Consider the following 24246-nt stretch of genomic DNA (forward strand, 5'->3'; position numbering starts at 1 on the left):
CACCTGTTCTTCAGTGTACTGTAGCAAGAGACAGAGAGTGAGCTGTACCCAGAATGCTGTGCAGGGGTCCCATCTCATCATCAATGCACTTCTCCTTGTGTTCATAATGCACCATTAATAAATACGTCCTGTTGATCTCTGAGAGCCTGCACTTGACACTGGCCTTCCTTGTGTCCTCAGCGACAAACCCGCCAAGTACGAAATTGATCGAATGTTGTTGAAAAAACTGAAGGATGAACTCAGAAACCTCAGTGAGATATCTGTAGTTGTGATTTGGCAAAACTTAGTTAATATCTGCACCAGATTCTTTTTTAAAAAAAAAATTTTTTTCAAGATGAAACTAATATGGAGAGGTTCAAAACAAAATCCAAGATAATTTACAGACCTCAAAAGCCGTCATCAGCGGCAAGCAAGATTAAAGCCAACTTTGTACAAGCACTGTGGTCTTTATCAGTGTGCTCAGAAAAACAGCTTTTCACCAGGTACTCATTTTTAATCATGTGTTTTTCAATGATTTTTTTCCTTTAATGATCACTCCCACAAGGTTAAGGAGTTTAAATACAAAACCACACCAACGAGCAACTACTACACTTGATAATGTACGTGGCGGTATACTCACACGCTGGGCACTGTCCGGGCGGTGACCTGCTGCTGGGAATGAGCATTGGGCAGGTCTTTATGGGGCTGGGCTCCCACCTCTGCGTTGGGGACATCGGGAGATGTCTGACTCAGCTTCAGAGTTCCTAACAGAGGGAGAAAATGAACAAAACAATCCTCGATGACTCACATCTCTGTTGTCGGTGTTATTGTGGCTTCGGTCATTACATCGGCTCAGAGCAATGTCTTTTTTGTGTTGCCGGGCTGGTGTTATTGATTGCATTGATTGTATAACATTGATTTAACAGAGAGTGATTTAACAGCAGCAGGAAGAGAAGGCATGAACTGACATGTTTACAATAGCAGAACATGAGCCAGCAGGAAAGGCATATAAGCCAAAGATATATGAAAGGATGCCTCAAACATTTGACTGTAAATAATGATAAACAACCTGCACCAGTGTTGACAGCCAAAACAAATACACCAGCAGAGTGAAAACTCATAGCTGTTAACTGAGCCATTTCATTGAATCAGCTCCTAAACATCTATCAGATTCTAAGTCTCTATTTCATTGTTAAAACTGCTTCTTGTTGCTAATTATTAAGGTTCCTCTTGAGCTTAACTTCACCATCACATGCTTTCTGGTACAGATCTCAATCTGATCAATATCTTCATGTGTATTTGTGTTAAGGCTGCAACTAATGATTATTCATGCACAAAATGAGACTTCCACTTATTTTTTGATAATAAAGCAGGTCTTGGTGCTAAATAAATACTGTAAAGGTACCAAAACGCCTAATCCACAGAGAAATGTGCACAGCCTGCGCTCACAAGCTGTGCCTTTAAACGAGCAAAGTGATGTCACAACTATACTAAATATAGTTAGAACGTGTGAGCATCATTAATGAGCATATGTCGTCCTTAGTGAATGCAAGTAAAACATTTAATTCATGGTCATAATAGTTGCCAATTAATTTTCAATTGTCAATCATCTCATTACTCATTAATCCAATTTGTTGGAGCTGTAATTTTTGTATTGATATTTTTTTTATATTTGAAGATTAAATCAAAGACTGTGTGTAATGTAAAAGGGTTTCTCGTAGTAACAAACCCACACAGAATTAAGCGCCAAGTCGGCAGCTCCAGCGAGCGTCGGAGCTCATTGTTTCTTTTTAAGGCACATTAACTGTTTGCTTCAGTTTCTCTGCTTACATGAACTTTGTGTACAGTGCTGTCAGACAGCTGTTTCTCTCAACAAGCTCTGATAAAACCAGCTGGTTAAGAAAGTTGAGCATTTAACAGCTAAAAGTGAGATTTTGTAATGGGTCTGAAGAGGCCAAAACAGGGCTTACATGTTAGCAATGAAATTAAATCTCAAAAGCCCAGTATATGTTTCTGCATAGTCTGCTGCTTCAAGAAATTAAAAAAAAAAATCAATCCATTGAAAATACAGTTGTAACTTAAATTTTATTTCAAAGTCTTCAAAACGTCCTCCTGTATAACTAAGTGTGTGTAATAAGAGACTAGGCCTGTAACATGAAAAAGTAATATTCCTTGAATGTTAAGCTACTGAAAGAAAAGCCATTTATATATACAATTATAGTCAGCATTCATCACATGGTTGCTGCACAGATAAATTATTTTTACTGTACGCAGGTAAATGTATTAAATTCAGTTCCCTGTGAGTGTATTAAAATGAGAAGTTATTGACCAAGGCATTACATTACTCTAACACTCAGACTGGGATTAAGAGTCTAATGTCTGAGAGTTTCCTTCCTCTCTCACCAGCATTGTTGGGGTAGGAGTCCATGTCCAGGTAGGAGGACTCCTGGGTGTCCTGCGGCCCCCCAACCACACCTCCGACCTCCCCCCTCTCCAGCCCGACCAGGTCAGAGAAATGGGGGTGGTGCTGGCCCAGGGAGGGGTAGAGTGAGGATGAGGAGTGGCCCTCCTTCCTCTGCAGCAGGGGGGGTATGAGTGACGAGCCCCCGGTGCCTCCGAGGCTTCCGACACCGGCGCTTCCGGGCAGCAACCCAGATGTCAGACTCAGGCCTCCGCCCTCCTTGTCCCTCCATGGCAGCCAGCAGAGTTTCCAGGAGACAAAGAGGGAGACAGAGAGGAGGACGATGCCACAGAATGTCACGATGACCGACAGCAGACTGACAGAGATTTCTACAGACGAGCAGAGGAAGAAGAAGACATCGAGGGGAGGGAGAAGAAGGTAAATAGATAAAAAGAGAAGATTAAACCAACAGAAGGGAGGCATAACTTTATCATTATACATGTATTTACACAGAAAGAAAGAAATCTCATGTATTTTTTAACAAGACACACATGTAGCACTGTAAGGCTGTAGGCAAAGCTAAATGCTAATATCAGCATTCTAACATACTCACACTGACAATACTAACATGATGAAATATAGTAGTTATATAGATTTATATACTATATGTTTACCATGTGCACCATCTTAGTCTATCATGTTAGCATTCTAACATCTGTCAGTTAGCAGTAAACACAAAGTGCAGCCAAAGGAGCAGTTCCACTTTGTGGATGTATAAAGACAAGAGCATCAGAGGCGGAGGCCTGTTCATTCCTATGAAAGCCACTAACTCTCTGTGTTCACTTGAATGGGGATAAAAACAATTAAATTGTGCAGCTATTCTTGACTTTCCAAATGTTCTTGGAGCAAATGGATCAAATTCTGATTGTGAAACAAGTCATTGTGCAGAGGTTACAAGCATCTCTTTCCCATTGTATGTGCTATTCCTGGAGGTTTGTCACACTTTGTCAATTTCTGTGTATGTGTTGCATGGTTTTTACCACTGCCCCACCCCTTTAGGAGACTAGCAGCAGGTCATAAGACGGCTCTGTTTCGTGTGATAACATGCTATCACCTTCTAATTAGCAGCACTCAAAGCAAAGAATACGTTTTCAAGAAATAGAAAGAGCAAAATGCTCCAAATGTTTTCCTGTGCCTTTATTGAAAGGTTTTTGTAAACTTCTGAATCATCTGCTGGTTTGGTAAATCTACTGAGACACAGGAAAGGACGGTTTGAAGAACTGCAACAATGGCCAGCAGACTGTTCAGGATTATGTTACAGTATGGACTGCATCTACAGAGACAGAATGATGGAGAAGGCAAACTGCATTGTGGGTGACCCCTTGCCTCCTCATTTGCATTGTTGACATCTCAAACACCTTATCCTCCCCAAGCACTTTGACTGCTCCTTCCTGGTCACAGAGGATGTCCAGCTGGTCTGACCAGTTTTTTTCTCCTTATATGTAATTAATTGCAAAGCACTTAGTATGTGTGTTTGTATGTGCATGAGTAGGTCTGGTGGTGACTTTTGTGAAGTTGTGATGAAATGCCTTGTAATTGTGCTGCAAACCAATTTCCCCATAGGGACAAATAAAGTATCCATCCTATCTGAGCACTAAACACAAACTACAGCACAGGCTGTGTGACGACCGCATCTGCTGAATTAATGTCGCTAACACTTCATTATTTAGTCACTTCTATTTGCAGTCATTTAAAATAACATTTGTTTTAGATAGAATTTCTTTATTAGCACTTTCTGACAACATATTTTGTAGAAGAAGCACACATTTATTGGCATTGTTGTATTTCTAGTTGGTTTAATTTCATATTTCTCCTTGTCTCTGAGTTTGGTTACATGGCTGCTGAGTTTCCAACTGGTGTAGCAAAAGATGAGGAAGAACCCTGGTTATACAGAGGCCCGAGCCACGGACCAGACCAAAAGCGCTGGCAAGGATAGGGGGGATCATGGTTGTTGTGTTAAGTTTTAGTTTGTAATTATGATGTCCTCCCCTATCTATATTTATTGGTTTGGTTAGCTAGTATATAAGTTGCCCTATCAGGTCTGTTGAGTTCACATCTTTTTTTTTTTTTTGTTAGGCCTTAGTTTTCAGTAGAGTTTTATTTTGTTTTGTTGACCTATTTTAAGAGCTCTACACTTTATTCAGTTGTTTTCAGTTATTTGGTTTTGTTGAAAATATAAGAACCTCAACTGTTTGTTTGGTCCACAGCAGGATGAATGATCTTAGTTAGTCAAACCCATTCAGCAGCTGTTTAGACATTTCCCTCAGAAGCACAAACATAAACCTCATGGTGGTCCTTTAGGAATAGGTCAGAGTTAGTAGGATTCATTTAATGGGGATAATGAATGTCTATAAAAACTTTCATTACAATCCATCCAGTAGTTATTGAGATTTTTCCCTCTGGACTAAAGAGGTGGACTGACCTACATTGTGTACACGTCCTGTCTTTATTTATTAACACATGCCTAACACATCAACAGCAACCCACTGCATGATCAAAAAGCCATACACCCCCTTCTCACACACACCATCCCCAGCATCACGACAACGTATAAAAAATCACAGATCACGGAGCAGGAGAAGGAATCAGCTGTAGGCGTGAATTGATGCAACCATCCCCTGAAGCTCGTATCCCACATTTGAATCCTGAGCTTAAAATGGGGGCAAACGTTGGCGGAGTGGATATTCTTAGGGGAGGAGAGGAGGAGAGGAGGCGAGGTGCGGGGAGGGGGGCAAACAATTAGAAAAAAAACACCAACACCCACAGTGATGTCTCTATGTCATCCTGCATTTCCTCATGGTTATGAGCTTCTTAATCTGTGACGGCTCAAGGATTTAGTTTGAGGGGTGGATGGGATTGTGGATGGGGGGGAGGTTGGGGGTGTTAATATGGGGCGGTAGAGGATGTGTGGTGTGTTGGGGAGGCTGGAGTATGACTCATCCAAATGAAAAAGTGTACAGAATAAAAGAAAAGAGCAGTTTCAGCACCAGACTGCCGGACAGTTCCAGCAACAGCTCCTGTCAAAGAGAGCAGGAATGAAAGAGAGCCACATGAGCTCCAGAGCTGGGGAACTTTTGTAGTTCTGTTATGGTTTTGAAGTGCACATCTGCACATGTCGGAGCCTATGATACGTAAATTTGTGAATTCATAAATTTGTAAAAACCCTATAAATATCCCATGAATATTTATAAATAAATAGACTAAATATACAATGAATATTTATAATTATCCTGAGCCATTTGAAGTCTCTTTATAAATAGCATGTTTTGGGTCTGATGATTGTTTTGACAAAAGGACCAATCAGAGCCCACAATGAACTGTAGGCCCAGAGCCCTGAACATGAATATTCATAGGTTGTAAGTAGACTGAGAAGACTCATTACGGTACATGTGCAGATTTTCGCTAACCAAGGACGCTTCCCCAGCTTGCAGCATCTAACTAGAATTCTTGCCTCTCGCCATCTTGGGCTCCATCCAGACAAGGGCCACCAATTAATAATCCTTCCTGTCTGCGGGCAGGCTAATCATCACCTTTGTGTTCAACAGCAACGTCTTAAAATGTTTCCTGAACCCCCACCAGATTTGTATCCTTTCTTTAACCCTCTTTTTCCTTCAATTTACTTCCATTCTGAGTGTTTTTATGGGCATGACAAAGAAATAAACACTGTTAAATCACACAAAAGAGAATGAAATTTTATCTCTAACAGGCCGACAACAAGACTGAAGCAAATGAGTGAAAGCAAAACAACAGCAGCCAATCCTTCAGCCCTGGGGTACATCTTCTGGAATTCGGTTCGCCTTCTGTCTCTATCCGTCCTCCCTCTCTTTCTCTTTCACTCTCTCCTCTATATAATCCCCTCAAACACCCCTCATTCCTCGCTGTCATTTCTTTTCCCATGCTGTCTGCCTCTGCACGCTTTGACTTTATTCCTCTCCTCAGCGACTGTCTCTTTGTTCGTCACCCCTACCTTCTCCCTGTCCCCCTCCCTTCTCTGCCTCTCCTTCCTCGCTCTCTCTTTGGTGAATTATTCATCAGTCTGTGTATGTCATTAATCAGCACTTGTTCAAAAGATATGATTGGGGGGCCGTGGGGGTGGGGGGATGGGCAAGGGGATATTGATCTGTCGCTGTGGTGAACAAGACACGGGGGGAAATGAGGAACAGGCGATGGAAAAGGGGGAGAAAAAGGAAAGACACAGCCAGGCAGGAGGGAGCGGGATGATGGGGATCAGGAGACAGTAGGAGTGTAAAGTGATGGAGTGAGAGGAGAGGAAAAGACGGCAAAGGAAGGTAGGATGAGGTAGAAAACATCAAGAAAGGACAGTAATGATGAAGGGGAATGTATGGAAGTAAAAAACGATTCAAGTGTCCGGCGGGGACAGGGAGAGGGCTGAAAACAGATTGGTGCACATGTTGAAACAGACATATAAGCTGACTGGGTTTATTCCCCTTTTTGTTTTCTCACAGGAGGAGGGGGAGGGAGGAGGGGTGATAAAGTCGATGCAACTACCACGCCATGTGTGAAAGAGTAGAAACCAAAAAGGCAATGGGAGAGAGAGAGAGAGAGAGAGAGAGAGAGAGAGAGAGAGAGAGAGAGAGGGCGATGGAAGAAAACAACCTGACAATGATTTAGAGTGAAACCAAAAGAGGGGAGGGGTTTACGGATGAGAAAGGTTAATATATTGATCTGAAGGGGGAAAAACAAAGCGAGGAGGCAGAGGAGTAGGTTGTGTGTGGTTGGCAGATCAGGTGCACTGATAAGACACGGCTGTGATCAAATGTGCGCGGGGACTGTCGGGGGCCAAACCACTCTCCTCCATTTGTCTCTCTTTAGGGCAGTTGCTGTACCTTCACGAGTACTGATCCTGTCAAAGATCCATCTCTAATCCACAAAGCATAAAAAGCGAGTCAGCGGGCTGGTAGGTGGGTGGGTAGGAGGCCTCTGAAGTGCACCGTGAAGAGAGACTGAGACTCCCTGTCAATCAGCGACTGATGCAAACCCACTGGGAGTCGTACATTGCTCCACATCAAACACATCTCCGCTGCTTACACAAGCCATTTGCTGACAGCTTTCGGCGGTCGTCGTCCTTGGAGGGTTTGGAGACTTCCGTCAGCAAACACCGAAAAATCACAGCTGGTAGCGAGGGGGCCAATGCCTAAAACCACGGTGTGACATTTCTTCACAGAGCCATCCAAATCTCCACAGGCAACATGCGGCCAATCCAGGCTAATCTACACTGAGCCACAGATATCCATGCTAATCTGCATAAACGCGCATTGCTCTTCCAAATGCTTCAATGAGAACCCCCACACAATACTCTGCATACAATGCACTCCATGGTGCACCTACTCGGTTTGGTAAAAAGAGAAAAAAAAAAGAATGAATAAATATATATATATATATATATATATATATATATATATATATTTGTAATCCAGCTCTGAGATAACAACCACAGAATTCTACTGAGACTCTTTTGGGGCTCGTAAAAGAAATGGGCTGGACTTGTACTGTAGCCATTTCAATCTAGCAGATGAATATTTCATGGTTTGTTGTTCTGAGTGCACACTACCTCTAACAATCTCTAAACACGAGCACTCATCTTAACATTTGCCTTCTCATACCTCAGAGCCTAACATCTGTCACGTTTGCATGTCCTCAACTACTGAAATATTTCTGCGGAAGATTTTTAAAAGGTAACATTTGGAATCAATATTTTATTTATTTTTTTACCACTTTTATGAGAAACATGCTATTTTTTAGAATCAGAAGTCTGTTTTTTGTTCCTGTCAGGTTGTAAAAGCCTGAGTCAGACCATAATGGGATCCTAAAATCTTCACTGCAGACCATATTAAGAGAATTCCGTTTGAGTGGCTGATCAGTTCCTCAAAGCAATTCCCAAAATCCTTTCAGTATCAAAGACTCGCCCCCTGTAGGCTTGAAAGGTGTCTGTTAAATTCAAAGTTTTCCTCTTCACAGAGTGCAGCAGCTGGAGTCTGCTTGGATACATTAAGTTGAAAATATAAGCCAAATGTGGTTGTTTTAAGTGCTGGAAGTTGCTGAGCATACGGGCAGATGGGGTGGTTTATTCTGCAGGAGATGTGTGTGAAGTTTATGTGAAGTTGGAATACATTTTAACTGACATGAAAAGGGCTGACCACGGCCTCTGTTCTTTGTGAAGGAGAAAACTTCCAACTTGCACAAGCCTTTCAAATGTTCAGGGGTGAACCTCGGATACTTCAGGGATACCTTCTGGGTGAAGTATTGCTTTCAGGCAGGGTGAAGCAAATTTCACTGGCATGGCCCTAGGGAGGGCAATGTTGTGTGTCTGTTCGATGGATTGCCATTAAATTTTGTACAGACAGTCATGCCTCCCTCAGGACGAACAGTAATCACCTGGTTGTCCCCTGGCTTTTCAGCTAGCACCATCATCAGGTCAGGTTTTTAATTTGTCCACTACTTTGGTATCAGCTGCACCAAAAATGCTCAAGAAGAAAATATGATGACAAGCTGCAACAGTCTGAAATGATGAACACTTCAGTGGGCGAGGTCACCTGTTCTCAACATCAAGCATAATATTTGTATATTTTCTTTTGCCAACACTGGATATTTACACAACTAGCAGTAATATTTAGCACTACGATAAATTAGTTAGCGAGGGTGTTTGCAAACATTAGTTCATTAGAATTGTGACAATATTAACACTATCTGCGTTAATGTTGTCAAATCCAGGTCTGGTAGCGAGGGGGCCAATGCAAAAAAAAATAACAAAGTTATTTTTCTCCTGGTTTGTCTGTCTAAACAATGCAATTTTAGTCCCAGAATAGTTGTGGGGTTTTTTTATTTGTTCTGGGTCAGAGGTCATAAGCCCCGCCCCCTTTATGTTAGCAGATGGGACATGGGCCACACTTAAAAATCCTTTTAAATAAATATTACTAAAAATATGGTTTCTGTCATTTGAGGTAGTTCTCATCACGCTGATTTATGTTAAAGTGTTTTTTTTTTCTAATAGATATGGTTTTAATTAGTTATTGGATGCTATAAAATGGGGGTGCGATAATCATGACACGGGCAGCGCCTGTATCTGAGAGATTTTGGTCGAATTTTGGTACAGCAGGAGAGAGTTTGGTAACGCTTTATATTAAGGTCCTTGTAATAACCATTAATTAACAAGTAATAAGGCCCTTGTAAGTCCTTACAAGATGCTTATTAACATTATTGTGTGTTTATAAGCTTATATAAGTGTTAATAATGGCATTACAAACACCCATGACCCACCCCTTATTTAGTTTGCTTATTGATATTAAAATATACTTTATTGCTCATCTATTATAAGTTAACTATAAGTTAATTATGCTTTTTGCAACTACCAGATCTAAAGCGAGAACAATGCCTTATTACTTGTTAATTAATGGTTATTAAGGACCTTATAATAAAGCGTTACCGAGAGTTTTTATATACAGTCTATGATGACATTAGTATCCAGCGTGAAGCAGCGCTGTGCCTCTCGGAGCTGCTAAAACGACTGAGACCTCTTTGAATCATCAAAGAGAAACAGGAGAAGAGCTTCCTTCATGCTCACGATATTTTCAAAGAGTCTGTCTTGACACATGCAGGCAGCAAAATAAATATATGAGAGGTTCCAGGTGTGTCAGTTACCTGTGTCCAGCTGTCTGTTGCGACCTCTCAGCAGGTAGCTGAACTCCTGGCAGCGTTCACTCTGGCTGTAACCTCTGGGCGAGTTGAAGCACAGCTCCTCCACCAACACCAGCGCCTTCTTACACAGGTCTTCATCCCAGTCCCCCGACATCCTCCAATCCGCATTGCACTCTCACCAGCAGTCAGCCAATGACAGCGCAGCCCTTGCCGCCCTCACCTACTGGACGGCGCTTAGGTAAGTATAGTGTTGGCCCGTCCACCTTTTTCAAGGTGTGAACTGAGAAAAAGGAGGCGGAGGGGGCAGCAGCAATAAAGGAAGAACACGAGGGGCTCTGCAGGGTGCCTTGGCCTGGATCACAGAGACCAGACTGACGTGCCCATGTATGACTGAGCGACACCCACCCCTCTCACTTTCCCTGCAAGAGATAAAAGGAAAGAAATTGGCAACGTGAGTGTAAGGACATAAAAGTGTACAAATCAAGTTTTTGGCAGATTGGTCACCTTACCCATTAAGAGAGAACACTGATGCCAAAACCATCAGTGTGTCCCTGATAGATCATTGGCTCGTGTGCTACATAATATCACTTTAGCATACACTATAAAGAGTGATACTAGACAACAGGAGTGAGAAAATTTCATCTTGTTGCAAGTGCAGCTAAATGCTTAAGAATTCTGTTGAGGTTGGCAAAATAAAGGTAAAGCCATATTATGAAAAAACATGGGTTTATTAATTGTTATGTTAAGTAGGAAAACATCGGGCTGGGCATCAGTGCCTAAATTGGACCAAAAATGGTGCAGCGAAAGAGGTAAATGAAAATTTTGTACAGCTAAAATGATGTCCCAAACAAAATGTTAAATCTCTCAAAGATATTATTTTCAAGATGTAGAAATGGGTACGATACATAGAAAAAGATTCATTTTAAATTTTTTCTTGCTTTCATCTCAATCCTCTTACTTTGAATAATGCCAGATGATTTAGTACTTGCTCGACATGGTGCAGACTTAATTATAAGGAGCCCTGCTGTCAATGATCTTCAGGGATACAGTGATGATTTTGGTGTCTAAAACTGACCAATGGGTCAACCATCCTTTAAACGTTCAAAGCAAAACACTATTTACTGTAATTACAGAGTAATTTTGATAATTATGAGCTGTCTTGTGTGGAGTCCCCTAAAACACAAATATGGAACTACAAACACGGTGAGAGTGAAAGAGGTCTGGTTTCTCTTTTATTTTAAAAGGTAAAATTATTCCACATATTCAGTCTTTTGCCTGAAAGAACCAAGGACTACTTCAGATTTATCTTCACATTTTGCTATATAAATCCGTCTTTCTGAAGAAACAATCCGAATTAAAGCATTTCATTAGCTTTAATAATGTCATAAAGCTGTGATTTGTGTGTTTTACCTTTATTGAACTTGACTCTCGACGTTCTGGGCCATGTTGAATTTGCAAGCCACAGCGGGGACACTCGACATGTACAATTTTCTTTGCAAATAGATTTGGCTGAGGAACGCAGAGTTATGCCTGCAGTGCATGCATAACCTTTAGCTTGTTATTTTCCTAATGTTTCCAAGACCAGTATTGGGAGCCTGCAGACAAGTGCCTCTTTTTTCTTAACTTCAAGTTGGGAACTGAGTGGAGCCTTTAGTCATCTAGCTCCAACTGAGGTTTCCGTGGTCTTGCCAACACATCAGCGTGGATTTGAACCCACTGTCGGATTTTTGGAGACTCTTTTAAAGCTCTCCAACATCACCTGAAAAGCAATTACAATCAATCAGTCAATATAGTTAACACCAATGCACTGCAAAACCACATCAAAGTTTGGACTAAAAAATCTCCTAAAACATCAGACAGAAGTATAATTAGATGAATTAGGTCTAACTGCCTTTTGTGTGTGCTCCTTGTCCTTTCATCCAGGAGAAACTAGACTTCTTTAGCATACTGTCTGTATTTTGAACTCATTCTGTCTAAATAAAAGCAGGTCAATGCCCAAACTCCAGTTTCTCACAGTCTGTGAGTCTCCAGGGACTCCGAACGAGGAGAATGTATGCAAAGTTGTGTCTAATAATACAGATCCATTGCAAAAAAAAAGCACCCTGATATTGAATATGTCTGGCCAAAAATCTTGCACAAGCTGTGGTGCGGTTTGAAAATAAATCACCGGCAAAACAATGTTCACAGTGAGAGGTCAGCTCACTTCTCCACGGAGCTGTTTCGTCCTTGTGAAGCAGAGGACCTATTTCTCAAGCAAGGTGCCTGCTCGGACAGGGGAAGGACTATTGATCATTTGATGTATGTTGTTCTGTGAAATGTCAGCGTCACTCTTTGTGCATTGAGTGGCACCTCCCTAGCAAAGCACTCCTTATGTGTCCATCTGTCTCCTACCCATCAATCCATCACTGCATTAGGCAAAGACATGTTTCACTCTGAACAAGTTCCGAAACACGAAATGCTTCCACTCCCTTTCTAGTTTTCCTCCCTCTCATCTTCAAGACAGAAACATACTTTTCCTCTCTTGTTCGCCCTCTGTCCCTGTCTCCTTTGAGAAGTTGATTGTCACATTAGGATAGTCTGTCAGTCTAAAAGAAACTCAGATAATGCAGAGTCTATTTATCTGTCCATCTCAGCTCAGCCTATTGCAGAAATGAATCAGAAATTAGCTAATCAAAACGCCATCCAGACCTTACATCCTACATCAGCCCTCCTCTCGCAACCCCCACCACTCTCTCCCATTAAGATAGTAAATCTGTCTGAGTGACTTTAAAACCCAGGATATCTCAATCTGAGGAATGGCTGTCTGGCACAAAACTGGCCGCCTCAAATGCCAGTGAGAGCATCAGGAGGGAGGGAGAAGCGAAGAAGAAATGGAGGAGACAGACAGACAGAAAGAACGATTGTGTAGCAAGACAGAGGAAGAGGGAGACGGAGAGAGAGGGATGGAAGAGATGCTGACATTAAATTGGAGGCGAGACAGATAAAGAGGGAGGAAAAAAACTGGAGCAGAGAAGGGCAGAGAAAAACATAGGAAGCTGGCGGCGAGGGGTGACACAGCAACAATGGTAATCAAGGGTTTGGGGATGCAATTTACAACAAGCAAAATATTTACAGAGGCTGGTTATTCAAGGATAAATATGCCTTCAGAAACATGTCGACGAATCCTTCCACACCGACAGCGCCATGCCCAGAGATGCACATTCCTACTATAGCGTACAGAGCAACACTATACCTCCCACAGACGCTCCATTGACTGCTGTTCTGCCTGGGATCAATACTCTCAGGGAACAAATACACCACAACACAGACCAGTCAACCAGTGAGGTCACTGTCCGATTGGGTGAAGGAGGCCGGACGGCGTGCAAGGTCAGAGTCTAATCACACTACGAAGAAAGGAGAAACTGTATCCAGAGGTGCTATCCAATGAAAGAAGAAGGAAACTGGAGGAGGTCATTGCCCAATCATGGGAGAAGCTGGTCAATCAGATCACAAGCTAAATCAGGGGAAAAGGCAGCAGAGAGATGGACCAGGCTCCCAGTAAGCATCAATAGACATAAACCCAAATTCAAGGGTGTATCAGTGGGAAAGAGGCTGCGACTCGAAGCCTACACAGGTGTCCTTGAGTGGGACACTGAGCCCCTGGCTGGCCCTTCCTGTTAATCACTAAGGATAAGAGCATCAGCTAAATGTCTCATTTTTAATGGCTCAGTCCAGCCGTTACATCCTCAATCTAGCTTACAGGCGCTGAAGCAGATGAGGCGTTTATATTTGTATCCCCTTATAATGAAGGGATCATTCTTGTATTTGCACGGGCAGGACAGATTTGGAGGCGCCCTTAGGTAGGAGAGAGCCGAGAAAGAAAAATCCAACAAACGCAATACAAATCCAAAATGTGAAGGAAAAAAAACAACTCGACACAGGAATGCTATTTCTTATTGCTGGGGCATACACAAATTAATATTTATCTAATATCAAATGCACCCCCTCATTCTTTTTGGAGTGGCTGTATTGGATTTCTTATGTTTTGGCTCAGCACTCCTCCAACAAAAATTCCAGTGGTTTTCTCCGTTGCTCAGAAATTCCATCGCAAAAAACAGCCAGAAACAAACAAAAATCCTTGAGCAGGACAAATGTGAATTTGATAAAACCCAGGGGGCAGGTTTTTCAGTAACAAGGATCATGTTAGAGAGTGCGACTGAAATCTGAAATCTGTATGTGCAATCTGTCTCTGAGGGATGAATCACACACCTCAGCTGGGTTTGGGAATTACAGTGATAAGGCGTTTGAAACGCTGCTGTCTGCTGAATAAGAAGTAGAAGACTTTCAGATGCTTACCACAAACCTGTGATCTATTGCAACCCCATATTATCATTTGGGATTTCATTTTCCAGTCAAATGATATTCTTGCCTTTGTATTGAATCAAATATGTGCGTTTTAGCTTTTCCAATTCAGAGGCAAATGGATCAATATTATTAGATGTAGCTGAGGAGACAGTAGTAGTACTATTACTTTGAGGTTTTTCTGAATTTAATTTCACCTCACAATCTGGCAGGTTTAAGATCATATCCTTATTAACTTAATAAAAGTCTCTTTCAGTCTCACTTCCGCTGTCTAATAGGAATTACTATTTATTGCTAAAATGTCCAAGTATTTTCGTGGGGAGAAACTGAACCCCTTCATAATCGGAAAATTTAACTGAGAACAGTCACACCTTTTTTGTGTGAGAACATAATGCTTTTGTAGACAAAAGGAGACTAATCCATTGGATATACTTAATAGGATGTTTCAGTCGGATCTCATTGAACCTGCTTTCAAGTCCTCCTATCTGCTGCCACACTCTTTCTTTTGTTTTCATCTGCACCTGGAAGTCATCTTTTATTGAAACTCCCATGCTTGCCCTGAACGCTTTTGTTTTTTTGTTTTGTTTTTTAAAGTCTGCAAATTTGCTTAATTGTTTGAGTGAATTTCACACTTTCTCCGTCCATGATTTTATGGCGTTTTTAGCACTATCAGCTTTTCCTTTAAAAATGTGTAATTTCCAGTCTGCTGTACTGTACAAACTGGTGACTTGGCCCTGTGACCTGCTCCACTCTATTGCAGACTTTGATGCTGTCTGCTCTGCTGTACCCTGCTGGGCCCTATCATGTTGTGTACCATCTCAAATCGATGTACTCATGTACCCTTAGATCATCCACCATTCGTCAGGACTATCCCTGATTCATAGAGGTCATGACCTCGCTCCACCGGCGCTGGCATATCCTCCTTTTTGTTTTGCATCGCTTCCTTTCGAGGCCACAGCGATGTCTGCCTCTGACAATGCTATCATCGCTCCTCTCTGCTCATTCGGCTGTGACAGATTGATGCACAGGGGTAAACAGATAGGGCTACTACAACACATCTTTTTGGTTACTCCAGCAGAGGAGCAGCACTGTGTTTCGCCTGGACAGAGACAGCGCTGTATGAGGCCAAGATTGAGCGTGGGGATATTAATGTCTATTGACTAGAGGTAATAGCTTTGCCGAGCCTGAGCCTCGAGGTTGTTCCTATAATAGCTCCTGGACACCCTTTCAGCTCCTGAACACCCTTTCAGAAAATAAATAACATGAGGAGGGAGAAAGGGGGCGTTAATATCTGCTGATGACCATATATCTCTATAAACATGCAATCAAACACCCGTTAACATCCAAGCCGACATGCTCTCCTTTTATCTCTACCTATTCCTATCCCACATTCACACATATCAAAGGTTGCTGTTTAGGCTCTCACACCTTTCCTCCACTCTGGGCCTCTTGGAGCGGCAAGAAGTGTCTAAATAGTCTATAACATGGGACAGGAAATAGAGAGCAAGTGGCCAGCCAGGAACCCTGGGATATTGGTGCTGCTCTTCCTGTCTCTTGCCCAGCCAGTGGAGCTGCAGAGCGGGACCTATTTACAGACAGGGAGTGTAATCACACACACACACACACACACACACTCAGACAGCGGGCCGCCTTCACTTCATTTTTCACCTACTGCTATGTCAGAGTCGGTGAGTCAGTGTGTCTCAGTGGTTGGGGCTTTTTGACCATTTGCATAAATATGGTTCTCCGTGGTGGGAAGCGAGAGCAACTGTGCCTTTGATGGTTGGGGAAAGTGAGGTGGGGGTGTGGGTGGGGTGGAGGGGGAATTACGCACGTCTTACGCACGTCAACCTGTCTTCTGTGTGTTTTCTGCGTGCTCGTGCGCGCGCCCCACTGTCTGTTCATCTTATATCTAATAGCGAAAAAAAGTTAAATCATCATCATCATCAGTGATGGTAGCTGCCATTGATACAGTTTTAATACAGACACGAGCCTGTTCTCTGTTGTATGAGCTATTGCAGCCTACATAGCCTGTATATAGGCTGCCTCCACACAATATGCATCCCACTATATGCTCGAAACATTCACCTACCGATGACAGAATGCAATATGGAAGAGCCTAGGTGATGCACAAATAATATACATTAAATATTAATGGAAAACAGACACATGCTGCTAAATTTAGGGCATATTCAGCAGAGCCCAGTGCGGGATGGAGGATCAAAGGAGATCTGATGCGAAGAACGCACACATCGCAGATATCACAGAGCCGAATGCATGCTGCTCACAGGAGTAACAAAGGGAATATCTTCCTACCTTGGCGTTGCAGAAACCAATGTCTCCCCCTGTCCAATTTACGATTTACGAGCTTCTCCGCTGTTTTAGTCAGATGCGACGCTTGTAAAGGGGCATTCCGCCCTCTTTCGCTCTGTCCACCCCCTCCTCTCTCTCTCTCTCTTTTCTCGAAGACGCACCGAGCAATAAGCCCCGCAACCGGGATGGCAGACTGAGAGAGAGAAATGAACAATATGATACCTCTTCCCTCCCCGCTTTTCCCTCCCGTTTCCTGTGTTCTTCTTTTATATTTTCCCCCCTCCTTGTGTTTTTCCTCCTCTCTATTTCACTATCCCCTCCCTCTCACTCTCTCACTCGGTTGCTTGCTCGCTCCCTCTCCTTTTTTCCTCCCTGTGCTCTGAATACTAATACTCTGTCTCTCCTCTCACTGCCTGTACAGCCCGGCCAGTGCTAAAGACATACTGATGTATGTGGGGCGTGTAGAGAGAAAGCCAGAGAGGGAGAAGTGGTGTGTGCGTGCTCGTGTGCTTGTGTGTGTTAGTGGGGACCTGAGGGGGTCCGGTGATGGTGTGGAGGGTAATGGCCACTCTCAGCCTAGAGGGTACATGTTGGGTTAGAAGGACCCCGGATCTTGTTTGGTCTTATTAGAGCTGTGATTAGATAATAATAATACTCCTGCAGATGCCCCTGGAGAGCTGGTGCTGGTGGTTGGTGGTTAGGGGGGCACATAAAATGTTACCTCTTTTTATGGTTGCATCCCTGGGATGAGAGGAGGACGAGGTGGAAGTGGAGGTGGGGATGGGGGAGTGTGAGGAGGAGGTGTTGCTCGGATGTCAGGCGGGAGAGAGCAGAGATGGAATGGAGGGCCAATGTTGTTCGGCTCTGAGCCAAAAAAAGGACATGGCTCTTAGCCTGTGTGTGTGTGTGTGTGTGTGTGTGTGTGTGTGTGGAAACCTCAACAAGAAGAGCAGCTGAGGTACAGTATACAGAGGCCGTGATCTAGTTAGAATGAGACACAGTCTTACTGGAGTCGTGATTGGATTATGATATTCCGGCAGGCCTCATATAGGCAGAGAGGGGGCGCATAAAAATGTTTCTGTGTTTTATGGTAACATCACCGGCAGGATAATGAGAACCCTCCGCAGTCGATCGGGAATAGGTTTAGACATTGCATCAAAGTGGTTGTTTTTAAAATGGTGTTCCTCAGGGCACCCTTCGGGGCTCCTGACTTATTCTCAGAGGGAAGTTGACTAACAAAATGAAGAAACATGTAATTGAATTATAATTGAATTTGTGCATAGTAATGAAGCTATGATATCCAGATGTCCAATTCTGTATCAAATCACATCCATCCACAAAAATCTCATCAAATCTGTCAGACAAAATAATTAGAAGGTCATCTGTGTCTAACCCTTCGAGTTAATGGACTCCGCTGTTGTTGGAGAATCACAGAAATACAGGGACAAAAATGTATTCAGTTAAATAGACCTTTAATACGTTGAGCAGCTGAATCACACATGGAAATTTAGTTATATATACAGCAGTGTTCAAACTAATAGCAGTCCAATGTGACTAACCAGATTAATCCAGGTTTTTAGTATATTTCGTATTGCTACATGGCAAACAAGGTACTAGTAGATGCAGTAGATTCTCAGAAAACCAACAAGACCCAGCATTTGTGATATGCACGCTCTTAAGGCTGTGCAATTGGGCAATTAGTTGAAAGGTGTTAAAGGTAGTTGAAAATGGGTCGTTCAAGACATTGTTCAGAAGAAGAGCGTACTTTGATTAAAAAGTTGATTGGAGAGGGGGAAATTTATAAAGAGGTGCAAACAATTATAGGCTGTTCAGCTAAAATGATCTCCAATGCTTCAAAATGGAAAGCAAATCCAGAGACATGTGGCAGAAAATGGAAGACAACCATCAAAATGGATGGAAGAATAACCAGAATGGCAAAGGCTCAGCCAATGATCAGCTCCAGGATGATCAAAGACAGTCTGGAGTTAGGTGTAAGTGCTGTGACAGTTAGAAAACGTCTGTGTGAAGCTAATCTATTTACAAGAATCCCCCGCAAAGTCCCTCTGTTAAAAAAAAGGCATGTGCAGAAGAAGTTACAATTTGCCAAAGAACACATAAACTGGCCTAAATAGAAATGGAGGAACATTTTGTGGACTGATGAGAGTAAAATTGTTCTTTTTGGGTCCAAGGGCCGCAGACAGTTTGTGAGACGACCCCCAGACTCTGACTGAAACTGAATTCAAGCCACAGTACACAGTGAAGACGGTGAAGCATCATGATATGGGCATGTTTCTCCTACTATGGTGTTGGGCCTATTTATCTCATACCAGGGATCATGGATCAGTTTGCATATGTCAAAATACTTGAAGAGGTCATGTTGCCTTATGCTGAAGAGGACATACCCTTGAAATGGGTGTTTCAACAAGACAATGACCCCAAACACACTAGTAAATGAGCAAAATCTTGGTTCCAAACCAACAACATTGATGTCATGGAGTGGCCAGCCCAATCCCCGGACCTTAATCCAATTGAGAACTTGTGGGGTGACATCAAAAATGCTTTTCTGAAGCAAAACCAAGAAATGTAACTTAATTGTGAAATGTTGTTAAAGAATCTTGGAGTGGAATAACAGCTGAAAGGTGCCACAAGTTGGTTGACTCCATGCCACACAGATGTGAAGCAGTTATAAAAAACTGTGGTCATACAACTAAATATTAGTTTAGTGATTCACAGGATTGCTAAATCCTAGAAACAAAAAAGTTTGTACAAAATAGTTTTGAGTTTGTAAAGTCAACGGCAGACACTGATATTTTTTTAACACACCCCTTTCAACTAATTGCCCAATTGCACAGCCTTAAGAGCGTGCATATCATGAATGCTGGGTCTTGTTGGTTTTCTGAGAATCTACTGCACCTACTGGTACCTTGTTTGCCATGTAGCAATAAAAAATATACTAAAAACCTGGATTAATCTGGTTAGTCACATTGGACTGCTATTATTTTGAACCCTTCTGCATATGCATTTTGTTGCCTTTGAATAACACACCACCGGACTCCCATTACCATCGTTTTTACCCAAGCATTTTCTGATCATGGCCTGGTCATTGGTCAGCACATATTAGCAGCATATATTCCCCACATGATCATGGAAATATTTTGATATCATGAACTTTAACCATAGCGGTGGAGACTCCAAAACTTGGAAAATATCTGCATCTTATTATTCTAGTGACGAGTTAATGTCTCTCTTCACTGCAAGGCACTAATGTTTGTGTGCTGAGCAAAGAGTCAGATGGTGCTTTCTTTTACAACAAGTGGTTATACATCCCAGTCAAGTCTGTGTGGTTCATTTCAGGTCGCTTAGTGAGTAACACAATAAACAATGGATGTATGCAGGATAATGAGGACCCTCCACAGTCAATCAGGAGTAGGTTTAAACATCGATTCAAAGTGGTCGTTTGGAAAGTGGTGTTCCTCAGGGCAGCCTTTGGGGCCCTTGATTTATGCTCAGAGGGACGACTAACTAATTGAAGAAACCTGTACTTTAATTATGGATTAGTGAGAGGATGAAATAGGAATGTAGTTGTGATATCCTGTCCAGCTCTGCATCAAATAACATCTATCAAAAAACATTTCATCAAATCTATAAGACAAAATAATTAGAAGGAGAACTTTTTCTAAGAAAGTGTTCTTTTTCTTGTTCTTATTATTGCAAAAGTTTTAATAGGTTATTTATCCAGTTTATTGACAATAACACTAGGTCATCTGAGGAAATTCTCCTCATAGCCCCAGTCTCCTGAACAAAGCTAGATAAATCTGTCTTTTCCTTTCATGCAAGTTTGATGTTGTCTTTTGGTATGTTTTTTTTATTGTGAAATAGTATCTTTCCCTGTTTGTATTTGTATAGGAAACTTTTTAGTTTGCTGCTTATCTTGACTAGGACATCTTGCAGAAGAGCTATTGTATCTCAATGGGACATTTCTGGTCATTCTGAGCAGGAATCATCTCTTACTGTTTATAAACACAACATTCAAACTCGCCCCCGCCTCCCCCCAGATTCACACCCTTTTTGCATTTGGTATTTCACCACACTATAGGTGCGTTTTTTCCAACACTGTGTATGCAATTTTTAGTAGCTTTGGGCCCAAAGGTTGATGCCCAGAAGCGTCCTGAACACAACAAAATGAAAAGAAAAGAGAAAATACAGGCAGAGGGCAGGGTCTCTGAAGATACAGACACCACCCTTCTAGTTGGTTATATATGATTGAGATGGATTATTTTTGTGTGATTTTATAAACTGTTTTTAGGTAAATACTGCATAGTATAGTGTAAATAATGAGTAGAAAACATGCGTAAACCCCTGCATTAGGGCTTCTACTCTGCTTGCTGTTGAGACAGTGCCAACTTTAGCAGTTATGTAAGGCAAGTCATCCCTCTGCCCCTCAAGATGTTCATTGCATATGGGCCTGCTGCCATATGAAATGAACATGGTGAACAGTGTGTTCTTTTGACACTTGTTCTCTGTTTGAGTTATAGCTGAGTTTGTCATTTTCGCCAATAATTGATGGTATATAGTCTTTTTCTTTTTTTTTAAACTGCTGCATGTCCTGTTGTTTAACTACACAGAGAAATTAGTCAGCTGTTATGTGGTTCAATGGGAAGCTTGTCCATTAATCATTTTTTATTTTTTTAAAAAAGGAAGTCCTCCTACTGTGAGTTCTGTTGTCAAAATAGAGGTAGGCACCTTCATATTTAAAGAAAGCACACTGATGAATTAATCATTCTCACAGACTGTGCCCAAACAACATCTAATGGGCCACACAGCACGGAGAACATCATGGTCTCATTCTTAACGTGACTATAGAAATTCTACATGCATTTGGCTCGAAAACTATCCTAATGCATGCTTTTTAAAAGATTGCTCTGATTAAACTGTTATTTATTCATAAAATGCTAATTATGACCATCAGAGGGGTTTGGCAAATGAGGATGGAGGGGCACTTGAATTACCTAGGCTTAAGTGAATCGAAATTTGATCTTGTGCTTTTTGTTATGATAATGGCGGGCAAAGATCAAGACAAAGATTGAGAAAAACATTTGGAATCCACATCTAAAAAGGGACACATTAAGAGAGCATTCAAGACTAATGTTCCTGCTGAGCATTTAGTGATCTCCATCAAAGATTTTATCACACTGACAAAATAATAAAATCGTGTCACTCCTGATATCTAACAATTCACAAAGTGGACAAAAAGATATATTGAGAGTCCCTTAATTTATTATTAAACTGTCCACATAATAATGTATTTCTAGAAGCATTACTAATAACTCTCATAAAAATAATTATATCTTGTCAATCATCAGATATTTCCCCAGAGAAATTATTGTACAAAAAATAATATTAAATGAAAAACATAATGAATTAACACCTCATAATTATTGCCATTGTGTTTGTCATTGTTTCTGGAAACAGTGATGGTAAAAGAAGGCTGGAGGATGAAAAAATAGCTGTGTTTGGAACCCCGCAGCTGCCGATGATTGACTGATAAATGAGAGTAAACAGTGACCTCTGTTAACTGTCACAGCAGAGCACAGAGAAAGGCTGAGACACACAACAGAAGAGGACAGGGACATATAGCGAGGGAATCAGGATCCAAACAGAGGCGGGGAAAGCAGAGGCGGGGAGAGGAGAGGAGAGGAGAGGAGAGGAGAGGAGAGGAGAGGAGAGGAGAGGAGAGGAGAGGAGAGGAGAGGAGAGGAATTTAAACAAATGGGATTAAGAGAAGAGAGAACTAAAAGCTCAGCCATCAGCAGTAGTCAGACTAGAGACTTTTTCCGGGCGCTGTCATGACAAAATCTCTTATATGGGGCAAATTAACCGCTCTTGCAAGTGCACACAAAACACACTCAGGCACTTGCTTTCACACATGCATGCTATAAAGCTCTTTGAGTGGCTGCATGCATCGAAACATCACAAATGTGCAGACATATTAAAGAAAGTAGTCCAAGAGATGCTGGAGGGGAAAGGGGCCCTAAGAGAGGGAGAGATTAACAGTGACTAAGACCATGGGTGTTAACTTGATAAGACAAAATGGGTCCAAATTTTAATGTAATGTTTTGAAGAATAATACCAAGAGCAATGCCACAATATTTGGAGGAAGCTTATTTGCCAAATATAAAAGAAAATAGTGCAAAGGGAAGTCAGAGTTTTCTCCAATGTTTTCTCCTAGATTTGTGCCTAAAAAATGTATCACATTTACCACATTTAAAACAGGTTTTTTCCACTTTTTCCTCAGAAGTGTTGTTGATAAATCAGGTTTGACAGTTTCTGGTTTTTAATTATAAAACTGTTTTTTTTCATAATATTATTACCAGCGAGAGGAGCCACAGTGTTGACTGATAAAAGACCTCAAGCAGGTCGTGGGTGGGCGTTATATGCCTGTAGTGTCCTGAACGTCTTTGGTTTGGGCTGAGAATGAGTTGGAATACCACAACAACTTCAAGACTCCTGATTAAAAGACAGAAAGTTGTTTGAACAGTTCAGCGATATGATGACTTTTAGTCATGTAGTGTGAACCAGGCATTATCTGTTAGCATGTTTACTGGCGACTGAACACAGCTGTACAGCTAGCACTCTGTTACCTTAATAGCTACACTGAATTTTGATATTGAGTTCCATTTTTCCATTTTCTTATTAATCAGTGTGGTATATTTAGGTTAAGTGTAATTATGACACTACATCAAAATTGAAATCTCCAATGGACCTGTCATTTTATTTAGCTGATTTATTCCATCCATACAGGCCACTGGTTCCCAACCTGGGGAACCCAAACTCCTGTGAGGGGTCGCCAAAGCTTCACAGTGGGTCAAGAGGGCTTCTTGATTTTAAGGGGTGTAAAGTTGCCCAAGGAATAAACGGGTAATGAGTCCATCTGGTACTTTTAAAGGTCCTAAAAGGTTATGAAAACATCATATCAGAGTTGAAATCTTTAACCCTACCAACCGTCCAGCAATCTTGTTCATCATGAATAAACAATCTCAGGTTTGGTTCTCTCTAAATGAATTGTTCAAATTTGTCAGAATTAAACAGAAGTGAAAGAATAATGAATGTGGCAGACTGATGAACAACCTTATGAGTTTTTCCATTTGCTGTAGAAAGATTTACTAATTTTCTGTTTCCATTGCCTGATGGATGCACTGCCTTAAGCATCACATACTACTGTGAACACCACAGAACCACAAAAGAAGCAGCATAAAGCTGTGGATCATGGAAAAATACAGAAGAGTGTAGCCTTGGTCAGTTACACTGGTCTCTGCTGTGAGTCATCTCAGGCGGGTCACCTCTGAATTTCAAGAGGCTTAATCCACTGTGACTTGTTTGTCTGTGAATTGTTCTTTAGTTGCACTAGGAGTTTTCTTTGAAGGTGAAGCTTCTTGGCAGCTCAAGACGACACCTGTTGTCATCTTAGAGGAGTTGGTGTTCTGATTTTCTGTTGC

At 41.7% G+C, this 24246-nt stretch overlaps 1 protein-coding gene across 1 annotated transcript in view; it reads right to left on the reverse strand.

Moving 5' to 3' along the window:
- Window positions 1-17018, reverse strand: part of syt3 (synaptotagmin III) — a 37660-nt gene extending 20642 nt beyond the window's left edge. Inside the window, exons 1-5 of the mRNA XM_059348041.1 lie at window positions 16754-17018; window positions 11507-11855; window positions 10100-10515; window positions 2383-2769; window positions 620-743 (exon numbers count right to left, since the gene is read on the reverse strand). Coding sequence (XP_059204024.1) covers window positions 620-743; window positions 2383-2769; window positions 10100-10250 — 662 coding nt within the window. The 5' untranslated portion in view covers window positions 10251-10515; window positions 11507-11855; window positions 16754-17018. The remainder of the gene's footprint in view (window positions 1-619; window positions 744-2382; window positions 2770-10099; window positions 10516-11506; window positions 11856-16753) is intronic.
- Window positions 17019-24246: the final 7228 nt, after the last annotated feature.

Source organism: Centropristis striata, chromosome 13 (genome assembly GCF_030273125.1).
Source record: "Centropristis striata isolate RG_2023a ecotype Rhode Island chromosome 13, C.striata_1.0, whole genome shotgun sequence".
NCBI classification, from domain to species: domain Eukaryota; kingdom Metazoa; phylum Chordata; class Actinopteri; order Perciformes; family Serranidae; genus Centropristis; species Centropristis striata.